The sequence below is a fragment of the Crocodylus porosus genome, unplaced genomic scaffold (assembly GCF_001723895.1).
Source record: "Crocodylus porosus isolate Cpor-Errol unplaced genomic scaffold, CroPor_comp1, whole genome shotgun sequence".
In the NCBI taxonomy this organism is placed as follows: Eukaryota; Metazoa; Chordata; order Crocodylia; family Crocodylidae; genus Crocodylus; species Crocodylus porosus.
The window spans coordinates 10,166,813-10,183,033 of record NW_017728931.1 but is presented as its reverse complement, the minus strand read 5'-3'; the positions used below and the strand labels follow the sequence as shown (position 1 = coordinate 10,183,033).

Sequence of the window (16,221 nt, the reverse complement as noted above, 5' to 3'; positions counted from 1 at the left end):
CTTGTTATGATCCTTCCTTTAACCAGCACACAGCTATCTTGCTCTTAGAGCAAGTCAAAACAGTCCTGCTGATTCTTTTGGGGTGACTTTTAGCACTGCTGACAGCTGCCAGAATTACAGGCCTGGAGACTGAAGCCCTCTATTTATACACAGAGCAGTTACAGTGCAGACAGTGACATGGTGGCAGTCTTTCATACCACTTCACCTATGTGATGCACATTAGGAAGTCACTGTGTGGGGGATGCATGCATTGCCAGTTTTGTTTCTGTTCTTTGGGTGTACTGTGGTTGGCAATTCAGCACCTTTTGCTGGCTCTAAATTCACTTAAAAAAAAATTGCATGAGTTACAGGATCTTTGGAGTCAAGGTAACTCTCCTTAACTTAAGTGTAAATCTGGGATAATTTCATTAAATTCAGTGGAGTGACCCTTAAGTTTGCAACTTTGTAGCCAAATGTAGACTGGCTCTTGGATTCTTTAGAGAATGGCGTGCCTTGGCCAATAGAGGAGAAGTACGAGATTTTCCCCTAGTATGACCCGATTGATTTCAGTAGTGTTACTCTGGAAATCTACCCTGATGGTGAGAGCAAAAAACAGGTCCAAATCCTTCACAATGATGAGTTATAGATGCCCTGACTAGAGGTGGAGCAATCTGCAAAGACAGATTTTTTTCAAGTCGTGTAAAGCTCATAGGTAGCTTACAGGAGTCCTGTAAAACCAGACATAGGTATGAATCAGTATTTCAGGGTCAGAGCTAAGCACTTCCTGAGTGGCATTGCAATCTGAATCCAAGTGAATGAGCTCCAGATCAGAATTCTTAAAATAGCATCCATCCTTACATAATGGGCGTTTGAAGCTTTGGTTTTGGTTCAACCCATGAATTCTTCAGACTTTAAATTCCAATTTAATCCAATAGGAATTTTGCTTGAGACAAGTCTGATTGGCATGGAGGAAACAGCACTGCTAGCAGCACATCCTCTGGACGTATCTTTTCTACAGTTAGCCTGATTTTTAAGGTACTGTTTCCTGAACTGCCAGCCACACAACAACACTTTTCACCCAGGAGTGAGGGCACTTGAAGCCTGAGGTAGCATTCATGGTTCTGGATATACACTTAAGCATGTTCCTGGTCTCAGGACAGGCTGGGAACACCCCTCCTTTACAGGGAGGATTCAAGATAACCAATCTTCAAATGCCTTACCCAACTCTACCCTGGCTGTGTTTTCTTGCCCTCTACTATTTCCATTCCTTTCAGCCAGAAGTCATATATACCAGTTTCACATTTAAACCTCATGTTTGTCTGCTACATTTCTTCTATGTTTTCCCACTCTTTAAACAGACAGACTGGCTAACAATCCTCTTCCCAAAGTGCTGAAGGCCAGCTAGAACCTGCCAGATGTACCAGTGCAGTTTGGAGCAGCACTGACAGCCATGGGATGTCCTGCCAAATATACAGCCCAGCTGACGGGCTAATGCATTGTCACTGTGGATGCAGTTACAGAGGTCTGGCATGGGATAGAGCTTTGCCAGCCAATACTGGGCTGGCTCTGCAGTAAAGAAATACCCTCCAGACCCTTTGCTGTAGAATTGCCACTACTATAGTTTCAGGACAGGGAAAAATACAGCTGCAGAATTTCCTGTGCAATGTAATAGAACTTTGGTCTGTTTAGCCACATTGAATTACTATCCACTCCAGTTGTGTTCATTTACTTCGGTTGCTTATAAGCACTACTGGGCTGGTCATTATTTTTGGGTGGACTGTGATTTTCAGTGGTGTTCAGGAGGCCCAGGGCTATGAATGGCTGTCTTTGAAAAAACAAACAACTAAATAAATACATAAAGTGGGTATGCCAAACTATCATTTATACATAAGCTACACAACAGAAATCAACCACAAAGAGCAGGAGCCATTCAGCTCTTTTTTTTTTTTCTGCAGAAATTATTCTGAGATATGTCTTACTGTTGTCCAAGTGGTTCGCCTTGATAATTTTTTCTGAGTAGTCAGATATACTGGAGCATTCAATCTAAAGAAAAACAGGACAAAGAAGAGCTTTGTGTTAGACTTCAGAGGCGCTGAATAGCAGTACAATTTAGTGAAGACCGCAGAGCCTGGATGAAATGTGGAGTCACTGACAGCGGATCAGATCAAAGGTTTATGTGTAATCCAACCATAAAGGGGTGATATCTTAATAGGAGAACTGTGAAGTGTACACATTATAGGTGACCCTTTTTTAAAAAAAAAAAAGGCTTGTACAGTAAGATTTTTCTCTAAATGTTAAGTGGAAATATGAGTGAAAGTGGTCCTGTGTCATACTTCATTACTCACCTGCAATATACCTTAATTTACCCCAATTAATTCAGACTATGTTGCAAAGAAGCAGCTGGCCATTAGAAGTACTGCAAAGGATAAATAGCAGGTTGCATCAACATCTGAACCATTTCAGCAGAGGTGCTCCACCTGTTTGGCTGGTAGGCCATATGGGCAGAGCCTGAGCCATCCACAGGCTGGATCCAGCTGGTGAGCTTGATCCAGCATGGAGTGATCATACCAGGGCCCCATCTGGTTGTGTAGTGGGACTCAGGGGTGCACCCTGGCTTCACCCTGGCCCTGTGGGGGGCAGGGGGCATGGCCCAGCTCTAAAGTGGGGAAAGGGGCATGGTCAGGCCCCATCCATTCCAGGGGGAGAGGCATGCCCTAGCCTCATTCAGCTGTGGAGTCAGAGGGAAGGAGCATGACCTGGCCCCAATGTGTTGCATGGGGTTTGGGCTTAGGAATTTGACAGTGGAGGAGGGTGGCCATAATTATTAACACTTCTCCCTTGCTGCTAAAATTCCCAATCTGTAGGGAGCCCCATGGGTGGGATACCTATGGCTCTATGGGCTGCATTTGGCTTGTGGGCCAGAGGATGAGCACCCCTGCATTTCAGTATCAGTTTATTTGGGAAAATGACTGTTTATCATTACTAGAGACCAGGGGTGCTTAACTTCTAGCCCATAAGCCAAATACAGTCTGCAGAGCCATGGTACATGGCCTGGCCTGCGGGGCTCCCCATGGGTCAGAAAATTTGGAAGCAGGGGAGCACTGGTCATTAATGCCATCACCCTCCCTGGCTGCCAAATTTCCACCTGTCCTCCACCTGCACAGTCAGATGGAACTGGTCCAGGCCTTTTTCTCCCCACACAGGTAAATTGGGGCCAGGCCACACTTCTTTGCCACACATGGCATGGGTTGGGACTGGGCCAAGCTCCCTTCTCCCCATGCAGCTAAATTGGGACCAGGCTATCCTCTCTGCACCACTGCATGGGGTCCTGCTGCACCTGCTCTGGGCATTGGACTGGAGTCATGGGCCACATTTGGCCCATGGGGGGCCAGGCACTGCACATCCAGCCCATTGATGCAAAAGATTGAGGACCACTGCTACAGACCATCTCTGACAGCAGCATGTATCATTGGAATTCTAAACATTTCCATATGAGAAATTAACTAACCGCTTCCCCTTGGTGCAGTTGCAGGGCATCGGCAGTGTCCTCATCTTGTCAGCTTTTACCTGTGGCATATTCTTGATGTTTCAAATATAGTTCTTTGTAATTGTGAAGGAGGTTTTGTAGTGCTGAGTTGGTGGCTTCCTTTGGTTGGCAGTAACCTTGAGCACAAAGGGGTTGTGAGCCCTCCTACGTTTCTGTGTACTCTGATATTATTTTACATAACATCCAGAATCCTCAGTTCAGGACTTTGTTTCGGTCATCTCCTATGGTAAGCACTGTGCTGTTTCCCAGACCTCTTTGAGAGGCTCAGAATTTTGTTCTGCTCTTGTGCTACTGTTGCACTCAGGTAATTTCATTCAACCTGATTTCCCTTTACTTATAGTGCAAAGATAATGAGAAGAGTATTGAGCACATTGGCTTTGACAGAGTTGCTTCTGATTTCATGTGATGTAAAGGGGTTCAATATTAATCACTTGCTCCTCCTTGACTTGAAATATATGTATATTACTGGGCCCAGATCTTCAATAGTATCTGAGCTATGTCTACTGTAGCTGGCATATGGGGCTTTCTTTCAGGTTTTCATTCCATATAGCTGTTTTTCCATTACCTGTCATGCCCTTCCCCAAACATGAAAGCAGCTGACAGCCAAGCTGCCTAAGCTCAGTGGAGCACAACATACACTGGTTTTACTCCCTGCTTCCCACGGTATGTCCCTGTGCTGTAAGGATGAAGGATGGCTTTAACCACATAGAAGTTCCCCTCTGCAAACAAATCCCCAGCTATGCCAGCAGGGCAGAATTCTGGCTATTTTGTACAGCACAAAGAAGCTGGAAATAAGGTTTGGGGGAATCCAGTTCCCAGTTTTCAAACGTCACATGATCCTCTTTCCCTTTTGGAAGGTTTCTTTGTGACTGGACACGAGGACAAGCAGAGGAGGTTATTAAGAATGTAAAGAAAATACAAAGAGGTAGACAGGTTTATTCAACAGCTCGTCACTGTGCTACCCTGGAAACATTGTTATAGTACTCAAGTCCTCTAAGAAAAAGGTCACCATTTACCAGCAGCCCCTTTTCAACTGACTCTATTTTCATATCTTTGAAAATGCTACAACCCACCTATGCTGTTTGATCAACTCTATACCCAGAGCTTTGATTTCATCCTGTGAAAGTGGGATACATCTGGATCAGTAAGTTGATTTAATTTTCTATGGTAACTTCTGTTTTGTATCAGGCTGTCCATGTTGTTTGAGTCTGAACATATGTCTAGCCTTGCCCATGACAAAGTTATTAGAATACATTCTGGTAAGTCCCTGCCCAGGAAGGATTCTTGTCACAGGTGAATGACAGGAACTGAGAAGTTATCACAGGGCAATCTAAAGTCACCAGTGTGCCTGTCTTACTACTGGTCTCTCCATGTGGAACAATGAATCCAAGACCCAAGGCCCACACTGACTGTGTCTGCATGAAGCCTGACAGAGGTGAGATGGGATGGTGGGGAGGGGAGGGGAGGGAAGAGCCTGGAGTTTCTCAGCTTTGCCACCTGGCCAAAGAGAAAAGAGTATATCTAAGAAGAAGTGAAGGAGTGATTCTCTGGGGATCCACTGACACATGGAAAAAGACTGGGCTAAAGAGAGAGGAAGGGTAGGACTTTCTCTAGACTGAAATGATTAACATATTTGGTTACCCAAGTAATATGATCATACTTGGAGAAGGGCCATACTTGAGCAGGACCTTTGTTATTTTGCAAGGGTTTGTAATTGTCTAATACTTTATGGGCAATTTGTTCACTAAGCCTGTGCTTCTTGTTCTCCTGTCCCATTATGTCACTAGAGAGGTTGAATTGGAAGCCAGAGTACCCAGAGCTTGCTTCAGTTGTGGAAGAGCATGTGTAAGCTACCAGAGGTCAGGAGGTTCATGGGTTCATAGGAAAGTAGGTCTGGAAGGGACATACTGGTTATGTAGTCCAGCCCCCTGCTCAAGCCAGGATCATCCTTGACTAAACCATCCCAGCCAAGTGTCTGTCCGTCTAACCTGCTTTTGAAAGTTTCTCCGTTCTTGGATTCCACAACTTCTCTAGCCAGCCTGACCACCCTCATCATCAGAAAGTCCTCCTAATATCCATCTTAAATTTTCCTTGCTGCAGCTTGAGTCCATTGCTTCTAGTCCTGCCCCCTACAGCCACAGAAAAAACCGCCATCTTCTCTATAATCCTCCTTCAGGGATTTGAAGACTGTTATTAAATTCCCTTTCCATCTTCTCTTCTCCTAACCCTAATTCTTTTAGCCTTTCCTCATAAGTCTTGTTTCCCAAGCCCCTGATCACTTTTGTTACCCTGCACTGGATTTCCAAACTGTCCACATCCTTCTTGAAGTGCAGGGCCCAAAACTGGACATAGTTTTCCAGGTGAGGTCTCACCAGTGCTGAATACAGTAAAAGAATCACTTCCCTTGATTAGGCAGTGACACTCACATTACTACAGGATGTCTGAGCTACTGATGTTAAGTATTAGGGTACTGGACTTCAGAGATCCATAGAAAGGCTCAGTGAAGAGACCAGTTCCTTGAAATGCACCCTTGAGCAAGGGACTGAGGGGACTTGCAGACACTCAGCTGCTGTGTCCACTTGTATCAGAACTGTGACAATGCAGAAGGTGACTGGTTTGTAACACAGACCATAAGGTGTTCTGGAGTCCTTAAAGACTTAAACCTGCAAAGGTGACACCTGTAGCTTGAGAGGGCCAGCAGAGCTTTTATATTCTTTAGCTCTCTACTGGAGAGTTAAGTTCTGCAGAAGAAATTCTGAAACCTTTCTTTCTCCAGAAGTGGGGGTGCTTCCAGGCCCAGCAGCTCCCCGGTATCTGAAACAGCTGATTATTCAATGGAATTGATTCTCTGGATGAATTTTAATGCCCCCCAGTATGCACAGATAATCATCTAAGAAATGGCACAGCAGTAAAACAAGAAAATAACCTCATTACGCCAAAAGTTATGTTTGGAGTAATGGATTTCTTTGGGTTAGCAGGGACCTATAAGTAGGTCAGTTAGTCCATCCCCCAGTATTATGGCAGGATTAAATTAATTAGTAATTAATTAACCATCTCCCCAGGCAGCTTGTTCCATTGTCTGGAATGCTCTGAGTGTTGTAATAGTTTTCCAGATATTTTACCTAATTTTCACAGGCTGCAGCTTCAAGAGAGAGTTAATTCAAAACCCATGTGTGTTAGAAGATATACCTGCTATTAGAATTAATGTCTAAAATGACATGAAAGGCTCAGTGAAGAGACCGATTTGTTTAGACCAATTTGAAAACATTTTCATAACTACTGGTTTAACTGAAGCCTCTCTACCGTGGTTTGTTTAGTGATTTTCTGCTTTACATGGCGTGTTTTACCTGGGAAAGGTTGGGGGGGAGTCTTATTTTGTTGAAATAAGAAAGTGCACATAAGAAATAGGAAAGTACAGATATAAAGTGACAGAAAACTGACAGAAGGAAAGAGGAATAGGCATCACCCTTGAAATGACTAGATTTCATTGTTTTCAGCTGACTAGATTTCAAGCTGAAGGTATTCCTTGTTTTTTCCTCACCAGCGGGAACTATTGGCCCTTGTCATCTCTTAAATTCCCCTTTGTGATATTTATTTATAGGTTTCAACTATATCGTATTTGAACTGGATGGTACATATTCAGTTTTCTCCAACTTTCCTTGTGAGGTTTTTTTTATTTTAAATCTTTTTATAGGCCTGGAATAAGTAGTTAGGCCACGTGGCTTCTGTTCCCAGCTCTGCCATTAGCTCTTGTACTTTATGTAAGCACTCTGTGCCTTAGCTCCTTCACTGCACCAGCCATGTGTACTTAAATGTGCATGGCTTAATCTCTGAGACGGGCATTGGGAATGATGGCATTCATCTATTGTTGTAAAGTATTTTATTATCTAGGGAAAAATATCTTACCCAACCTCTGAAATCCCTCCATTTTTTAAAAATGTGTAGCCCATAACCCTGTGCAGTATTCTTAACTCATCTCTGAACATCGGTAGGCAATAAGGACAGATGCTGAAGTGGTGGGGTACAGCAATGCAGCCTGCCCCCACCCCCTTTGGCAGTGCACTGCATGCGCAGTGACTTCTCTGAGCTCATCCAGCCGATCAGTACAGGCTCTCGCTACAGCTCCTGTTTTCGTGTAGGTCTGAATCCAGGGGGTGAGCAATACTGACATTTGTCCTTCCCCTCCCCACGTTCAGTGAACAGGGGAAAAGAAGGGAGGAGCAACAGTGCTCAGCCCCTGGGCTCCAGAGCTGAGTGTTGCCATTGCTCATCCCCTCCTTTCCTCAGCTCACAGAGGGGAAGGGTGCATTGTCAGGCTATGACCTCAAACCTAGAGCCTCAGCCTAGCCAAGACAGCCATTCATCCCTACTCGGACTGATCCAGGATGGTCTGGAGCTTCCAGCAGGACCTAAACATCTGCCCACTCCCTGTTACTGAAGTGGCTGGCTGGGGTCAGTTGATCCTCTGCTTCACTATATAAACTCCTGTACAGGACAGGAAGTGTCTGGGCACGGGGCTCAACCCAACCCAAGACTGCTTTGTCATTCCCTCCAGCTTGCTCCTTGACTCCATTCTCTGCCAGATCTCCTGGCTTCTCAACCTGGTCTCTCCTAGATCCTGCTCTCAGATTGACCTCCTGGCTTTCAGACCCAGTCTGTCTTCCAGTTCTGCTCTCCATCCTGACTCTGCTTGGTACCTGGATCTCTGAGTAGCCCCAGACCAGATGCCTATGTCCCGGTGGGACATGAACAGCAGTGCCACTCTTTCCCTGGGCCCCAGAGCTGTGCTGACAGGGACTTTGAGCAGACCCCACCTTAAACAGCTGATGAGATCAGAAGGGTCCGAGTTCACTGGCATTGGCACTCCCTTTGGCAGTATAGTATGTGTAGTGATCTCTCTTCACTGCACTTACAACACATCCCTGAAGGGGGTATGGCTACCCCCACCTCACCCTCCGTAATAGGCAGTGCACAATAATTAGCTTGATTGATTTACACCCTTCTTATTACTATGACCCAAGTTGTTTTGTGGCTGTCTTGACTTGTTGACAAGAATTCCATTTGCTTTCCTGGCAGCACTGCTGCCCTGCCAAGATCCCTCTATTTAAAACATGTGCTTTTAATTATTTCTTCCTGGAGGAAACACTTTCCATTTTCCTTTAATGAGCTGTCGTTGATTTTTTCTATCCATGATGCCAGCACACTTCTGATGGTGGAACTCTGTCAGTGGTGGAGCTTAAAAGCTTTCCAGTTTCCTTAGGTACCTTGACAATATTACCTCAATATTTGGAGTAAATAGAGCAGCAATAATGCCTACCAAGGTGTTTGTGATTCTGTTGAAGCCTTGTTTTACCTACTAGTGTGGTTAGTCTTATCTTTGCTGTCTTCCAAGCTGTACATGAAAACAGTGGTGTCATACCTGTGAACAAATCATTTGAGAGACCCCTTATAATATTACTTTCAGATAAACTGTCAGTAATGCTCTGCATTCTTCTTTTATCTAATTTTCCTATGGGATTTACCTAAAGCCTTGCAGGGTATTTTCTGCAGCTCTATATTTGCCCAGTGACTTTTCACAATCCATTGAAAGCTGAAACGTTGTTGGTCTGCATGACATTTAGTGGAGGATGAGGTGGGATGGGTATTAGGGCTGTGTGAAGCTCCGGTAGCTGATTGGATTCGGAGGAGATTCAGCTCAATTCAGCGACTGAATCTCCAAATCTGAATCGAATCGGGAGACCCATTAGAAGCTCCGAGTCAAATTGGAAGCCTCTGAATCAATTCAGAGAAGATTTGGCACCACTTTGGAGATTCAGCCATAGACTAAACAGGCAGCAGGACATAGCCCACCGCTTGCCAAGATTGGAGTGGGGGGGTTGTTGTATGCAGGCACTGCCACCGCTTGCCCAGATGGGGTGAGGGAGGGTCATGGGATGTGGATGTGTCAGCGCTAGGACTGGGGGCTATGCCCTGCTCCTGCTTGCCCAGCTGCGATGGAGGGAGGGAACACAATGCAGGCACACCTCACTCTAGGTGGAAGGGGACAAGCAGCAGCAAGGGATATCCCACCACTTGTCCAGCCAGGGTGGTGGGGCACAGGATACGGGCACTGCCACCACTTGCCCAGCTGGGGGGGAGAGGTGGTGCAAGATGTGGACACAGCAGTGCTGGGAGTGAAAGCTCTGCCCTGCTGCTGCTGCTTGCCCCCTTCTGCCCGGAGCAAGCAATGCCTGCATCATGCCCCTGCCGCCCTGGTTAGGCAAGGAGCAGAAGGGCAAAGCCCCCATTCCCAGTACTGCCACGTCCACATCAACACAAGCAGCACCTGCATCCTGTGCACCCCCACCCTGGCTGGGCAAGCAGCGGGTTATGCCCTGCTCCCGCTTGCTCCCTTCTGCCTGGAGCGAGGTATGTCTGCATCCTGCGCCCCCCCCCCCATCCCAGCTGGGCAAGTGGCAGCAGGGCATAGCCTCTGCCTCGAGCACTGCTGCACCTGTGCCCCCCTTCCCTCTTCCCTGAGTCCTGCACCCCCCACCCCAGCTGGGCAGCTTGCCTGAACTCCAATCCCTTCCTCCCTCATGCCCCTTCCCTCCCCCCTTCACCAACCACAACAGACTTACCAGCTGGAGGTAGCTGTGTCCAGCATGGTGAGGACTGCTGCCTGTTTAGTCTGTGGCCGAATCTCCAAAGCAGCATCAAATCTTTGGATTCAACTTGCCTGGATCAAATCAGGACAGTGATTTGAATCTCTGAATTGAATCACTGTCCCTGCGAATTGGCCGCATCCAAATCTGAAGTGAATACTTGCCACTTCACACAGGCCTAAGAGGTATGCCCATGAAAAGGTCAAGTCACATTTGATGTCCGGTCTTCAGGGGAGCACAAGCTTTGCTCCATTTCGGCACTTTCGTGGGTGTAAACCCACCCCCCAAAATGGATGGGAGAGTCATGACCTTACTCCCACTACCTACCTTCAAACATGCTGCAGGACTAGCTTGCAGAGGGAACACTGAAGCACTATAACAGGCACATCCCAAAGAACCTGTCCTGGGGAAGAATACTGGCTCCCTTAAGTACAATTCATTTCCTTAGCTGTATCAAATCCCACTGCACCCTGCTGTGTGGAGTTTGCTGAATCTAACTCTCTAAGATCATTTAAAAAGCTCCTGTTTCATTGCCCTGACTCACATTTTTCCCTGCCTTGGGTATTTAAGTACACGTCTTTTCTTTTCTTTAACTTTGTGTTCCTAATATTTTCAGAATTGGAACATAGATATCTCCCCAACTTTTCTAGCTAGATTTATGTTTAAGAGGGCATTCTGTTTCATGAAAAATTTTGAGATTTAAAAAATCTGCCTCCATTCCAATGAGGAACAAAAGTCCTCAAATTCTTATACTTGTGAAGAAGGGGAATACACACACACATGCGCACACCACACAATTACAGATAATCAAGTCCTTTTGTTTCAATGTTGACTGACTTTTCTGTCGTATCATAGAAAATCTAAAACATAAAAAAAGTTTGAAAACAAACACTCGGAACATTTTATTCTGAAAATTCTGAAAAAGAATATTTTGACATTGTCAGCTCTTCTCCTGTAGTTTTCTTCCAGCATATACAGTACCAGTGAAATCCACCTGACTCCACAAGTGCTTAGATTTTGATGCAACAACTTCTTCTGACAGGGTATGGTTCTGTCTCAATTTCTCTTGCTGGTTGTGGTTCTAACTCCCTCAGACTTTTCCCACTTCTACATGAGATTTGCCTCCTGTGTCAGCTTGATGCCCTGAAGCTTTCTTCTTTTTACATTGACCATCCACTTGCATCTCCAGATTTTTTTCTGCTCACTGTGTTCTTATTGCTTCCTTTTAATGATCTCCACTCTTGCTAGCCCAGCACATAGGGAACTATTTCCCCTTATGTTTCAAAGAAACCCATACGACCAGTTCTGCCCCAACTTTACACAGAATGGGGACCAGTGTTTCATGAATACTACAACTACTTCAGAGGCCTGTGGTAAAAAGCCCAACAAAGCTAACTATGCCATTGCACCCTGGAATTGATATCTAGGTCACTGGCTCAGAGAGAGGTATAGCATATAACCTTGTGCTGCTTTACAATCTGAATGTATCCATCATACTAATTTGCTGTAGCTCTGTAACATTCCCTGTATTGTGTTTTATCTTCTAATTTAATTACTCCTCAGTTCAGTTTACGTCAACCGTATGTCTTCATGTCATAATGTGTCAGTTTAACTCATAATTACCTTTGCTGCCAGGTTTAACTAAAAACACCCTAGAATTCATATACATTTGTTGAGGGAGCCTATTCTTTTGTTAATTTATTGTGTATTGAGTGCCAGAAGTGACCACAAGTGCAAAGGTCATCTAAAGTATCTAGTAGTCCCTCATGGTTTCACCCCCTCTAGGAACAAGCACTCCCTTTCCTATATCTTAGGTTCTTACAACAGGCATCTCCCAAAGAAGATCTTGCCTGGTTAAGAATTTTACTGTTTCTGTCTCCATGTTGGCCCTCTTCTACTGGTAGACTCACAGTGCTGCTAGAAGATGGTGGAGCAAGTAGGCAATGACAAGGAAATATATTCAGGAACATGAACTGGGAAACGAGAACACCAAGAGAAGAAGAAAAGTGAACTGGGTCTTGGATTAGAAGAGACGTGGATCACAGATTAATAAGAAATGAGAGGGTGTTGTTTATGACACTCCAGCTGGTAGATCAGGTGTGGACCATAGCTATCATTAGAAAAGCTGCTTTTGCCAGCAGCTCCTAAATGGTCCAATCTGGTACCAACATTTTTTTGTAATCTAGAGAAAAACTGGGGCATCTCAACACTGCTTGATAAAGTGTGACAAATGTTGGTATTTTAACATGCTCTGAAATCCAGGATGGGCTGAGGATATTTGCCCTGATTTGATGACCTAGAGTTCTGTTCTGTCCTGCATGGGGATCTAGGTCTACTGTCACAGAGACCTCAAGTGAAATATGCTGCTCATATAAAAAGAGCTGGTTCTTTCTTTCTCCCAACCCAGTCTGGCCTCTAAATCTAAAGCATTTAATAATAGTTTCTCCATCTCCATTTTGCAGTTGTGAATTTGATGCAGCTGAGGTTTCGGATTAAGCATCCAAACATTATGGGATCAAAGTCAATGCCCACTTTAGAATATTTGGGCCTAAAACTTGCTTTAGCTTCTTTGCATTTCATGCCTCCTGACTCATAATAAAGACCCTCCAATCTGGCCCTTGGTGACTTCAGCACAATCCCTTTGCTTTCAGTGCACAGCTGTAGCTGACTGGAATTTAGACAATTATTTTGTCGAGGAGGCACAAAAAGAAATAGAATCCCACTCTCCTCCTCTGAGCTGTGTTAGTTCTGCAGAGCAAACAGGAGTGGAAAGCAATAAGGACTTGCATCTGTCATTTTAAAGTCAGCAGAAATAACTCTGAATGCACACGGGGACCAGATCTGTGTAGTAAGAAGATGCAATTTCTATATAATAACCTCTCAAGAGTAGAACTACACTTTAATGGTCCTAATGTTCAGTGCATTTAAGGTAATCATTCTTTGCCTCTCCCCAAGTGCAGTAATAGATACCAGAAAGCTTGCAGATGCTTTTTTTGTTTGGGCTCCTCTGGTTGTTATACACAGGGACTCTATTGGAAAAATCTGCTCCTGATGATTTGAAAGTGCTGAGAACATAAGTCAAATTAGAAAAATCAACACGTTCCCTCTTGCTGAAAAGAGGAGCCATTCTCTTTAAATTTTTGTATCAAAAAATGAATGCAGATGTTTTTGAGTAAGATCACTGCAGATTACACAAACAGCTTAATGTAGCTGTGTCAAACACATTTGAGTTGGCAGCTACATCTGCTGCTGCTGCTTGCCTCACTGCCACAGATTTACATGGCCAATAGGGTTCACAAACCAGAAATTCAGTGGCCAGGACAGTAGTAGCATTAACCTCCTGGGTGCTGGGTCCACCAGCGCAGCTGCTCTGAAAAGCTCTACAGGCTGGATCCGGTGGTGCGTCATCCAGTCTACAGGAAACCCTGCAGACTACAAGACTTGCTTTCCTGGGCTTGGTCCAGCCTGTGGGCCATATAGTTGACTTAATGCAAGGAGAACTGAAAGAGTGGAAGGAGGAACCCCTTCATTTCTTAGCGAGAACACCATGGGCCAACAGCATCTTAATTGTTGCAAATGGGTATAGTTCCATTGGAGTCATTACAGGTGCTGCATCCAGCTACATCAGGGAAGGGCTGTGCCCAGAATGTAAAAGGGAATTTTGAACTAAAATATGGAAACACACGCAAAAATGAAACACCAAGCTGGAAAAACAAAATCAAGCCCTACTCCCCTCCCCCGCTCTTCAACAACAACCACCACAATAAAAGTTATGGAAAATTCTTCTTACCCCATATACCTTCTTGGCTCCTGCCTTGGCAGCAAACATGGAGAGGATCCCTGTGCCACTTCCAACATCCAATACAATCTTATCCTTAAAAACATGCTTGTTGTGATACATGGAATTTCGATAAGTTAGTGTACGCACCTCATCCTTTAACATTTCCTGTATCAGGGAGAGGAAAAGGCATTGTGTGTTTACTTCTGGCACAGGATTTGCAGCATCATTACAATTCAACATTAACACATCATTAAAATTCAACCTGAATAGTTTTTTTGAGTTCTTTGGACCAAAAACAGGATTCATTATACATCAAAGCAACTTTAAAATGCAAACCGCTCATAAGTGAATTATTAACAATGAGCACCATCTCATTTGTATATCTCCTCTTAGATACTATTTTACTGGTTAAAATGGCCAACCAAAAGGATAAACTAGTCAGAGAAATGGACCGCGATGGACATATGCAAAAGCTGTGCAAACCTTCATGCTTTCTCACACAAGCCATTCATGCAATTGTTGGACTATCTCCTGAGGCTCTGCCTCAGATTCCCAGATAAGCACCTCAAAACAGAGGCAATTTTGTTCAGTAGACACTTATGAAAAAACAGACCTGCCCAAAGTCACAGAGAGTGTGTCTACACATATGTCATAAGGGGCCAGCAATAAACTGCTCCACAATTTATTGCTTCCTGAAAGCTCTTGGGCACGTGGGGCTGCTCTGATTGGGCTGAGTGTGCTGCAGAGGGGCTGCCTGGGGCACAAGGGTGTCTCAATGTGGAGGTCACTGGCAGGCAGCTCCCAGCCAGCTGGTCAGCATCTACACTTGCACTGCTGCACATGAAAAAACTTTGGAGCAGGGGAGTACTTGAATTTACAAGACATTTACTGTGCAGTTAATTAGTCAACTATGCAGTAAACGTCTCAGATAGACATACCCACAGTGAGTCAATTCCAAAGCTTGGAGTAACACTTGCATCTCCTTACTCCTACCCTACGTTTAGCCAGAGCCTTATATTATCTCATTGGAATAGGGGTCTTTATCTGGTTACTAGTGGATATGCATGTCACATTCGGAGGTTGGATCCCTATCTTTCCCTTCAGGTGCCAGATTTCTAAAGTTGCCACTGCTGGGCCCCTGATTCTTGTTTTGTACTAGTGTGGGGAAAGTTGGTCAAATCACATCAGTCAAAAACATTTAACTGGGCTACATGCCCTTTTTAAAAGCAACTTCAAGCACGTAGTTGTTTTTGAAAATGTTACATATTACATCTGAGTGGCTAGACCTTTCATTACATTGCTGTCATCACTGAATAATTTAGGCAGTAGGATAAATGGATCTTTGAATGTCAATAGGTAGGAAAGCAGCAGTACCCATCAGATGGAAGCCCAAGTGTGGAAGATCACTATACACTGACTGCTCATCCATCTGCCTGTACTGGAGGCTGTGTACAGCCATAGCTTGTGATATGTAAGAAGATATTTTGTCCTTGTGAAGTCTGGTCCAATATCAAACATTGAAGTGGGTAATAGTGGAAGGGATAGTTCTGGTGTGATCAAACCTTGTGTTAAGTCAGTGTTTCCACTGGGGACTGTGATAAGTCTGGTCCAGTTCCTCTTCCTCTGCTCTGAATCCCATTCCTCAGTGTTCCTTGGTCCTTGCTACTGCCATCATAGCACCAAAGACATTTGCCTGATTTTTCACAGGTAAATTATATTATGAAGGCAAACCAAATAAAACATTTGCCTGATTTTTCACAGGTAAATTATCTGATGTTAAGGCTGAGATCTTCAGAGATGCTTAAGGAGTTTGGATGTCCAGCTCACATTATTTGAATGGGAACTGAAAAGTCTTAATCTCAGGTTGTTTGGAAAAATCTCAATCTAAGTGCATAAATATAGATTGAATGGCTTCACTTTAGGCAGTCAAATTTGAAAGTAGCCCAAGAACTCTCAAAAGTCAGTTGAACTCAAGTGGCTTTGAACGTCACTTCACAGAGACATGCCACCATGTAAAACCATTAGGCCTGTGTGAAGCAGCTAGTATTCACTTCGGATTCGGTTCGGGGGATAGTGATTCGATTCACTGATTCAAATCACTGTCCTGAATCAATTTGGCTGCTGCCGAATTTCTGAATCTCTGAATCACCCAGGCCCATCCCCGCAAGCCCGGCAATGGCTACCCCCAGCTCCGGCACTTGGAAAAAAACAAAGCCCCAACTCAGCAGGTGCCAGCCACTGCCCCATGCTGCATGGGGGATTCTGCACAA

General features: G+C 44.6%; 1 protein-coding gene across 1 annotated transcript in view; it reads right to left on the bottom strand.

Moving 5' to 3' along the window:
* PRMT8 (protein arginine methyltransferase 8) overlaps positions 1–16,221 on the bottom strand; it is a 63,790-nt gene that overhangs the window by 43,576 nt on the left and 3,993 nt on the right. The window contains exons 3-4 of the mRNA XM_019543862.1: positions 13,961–14,116; positions 1,959–2,022 (exon numbers count right to left, since the gene is read on the bottom strand). Coding sequence (XP_019399407.1) covers positions 1,959–2,022; positions 13,961–14,116 — 220 coding nt within the window. The remainder of the gene's footprint in view (positions 1–1,958; positions 2,023–13,960; positions 14,117–16,221) is intronic.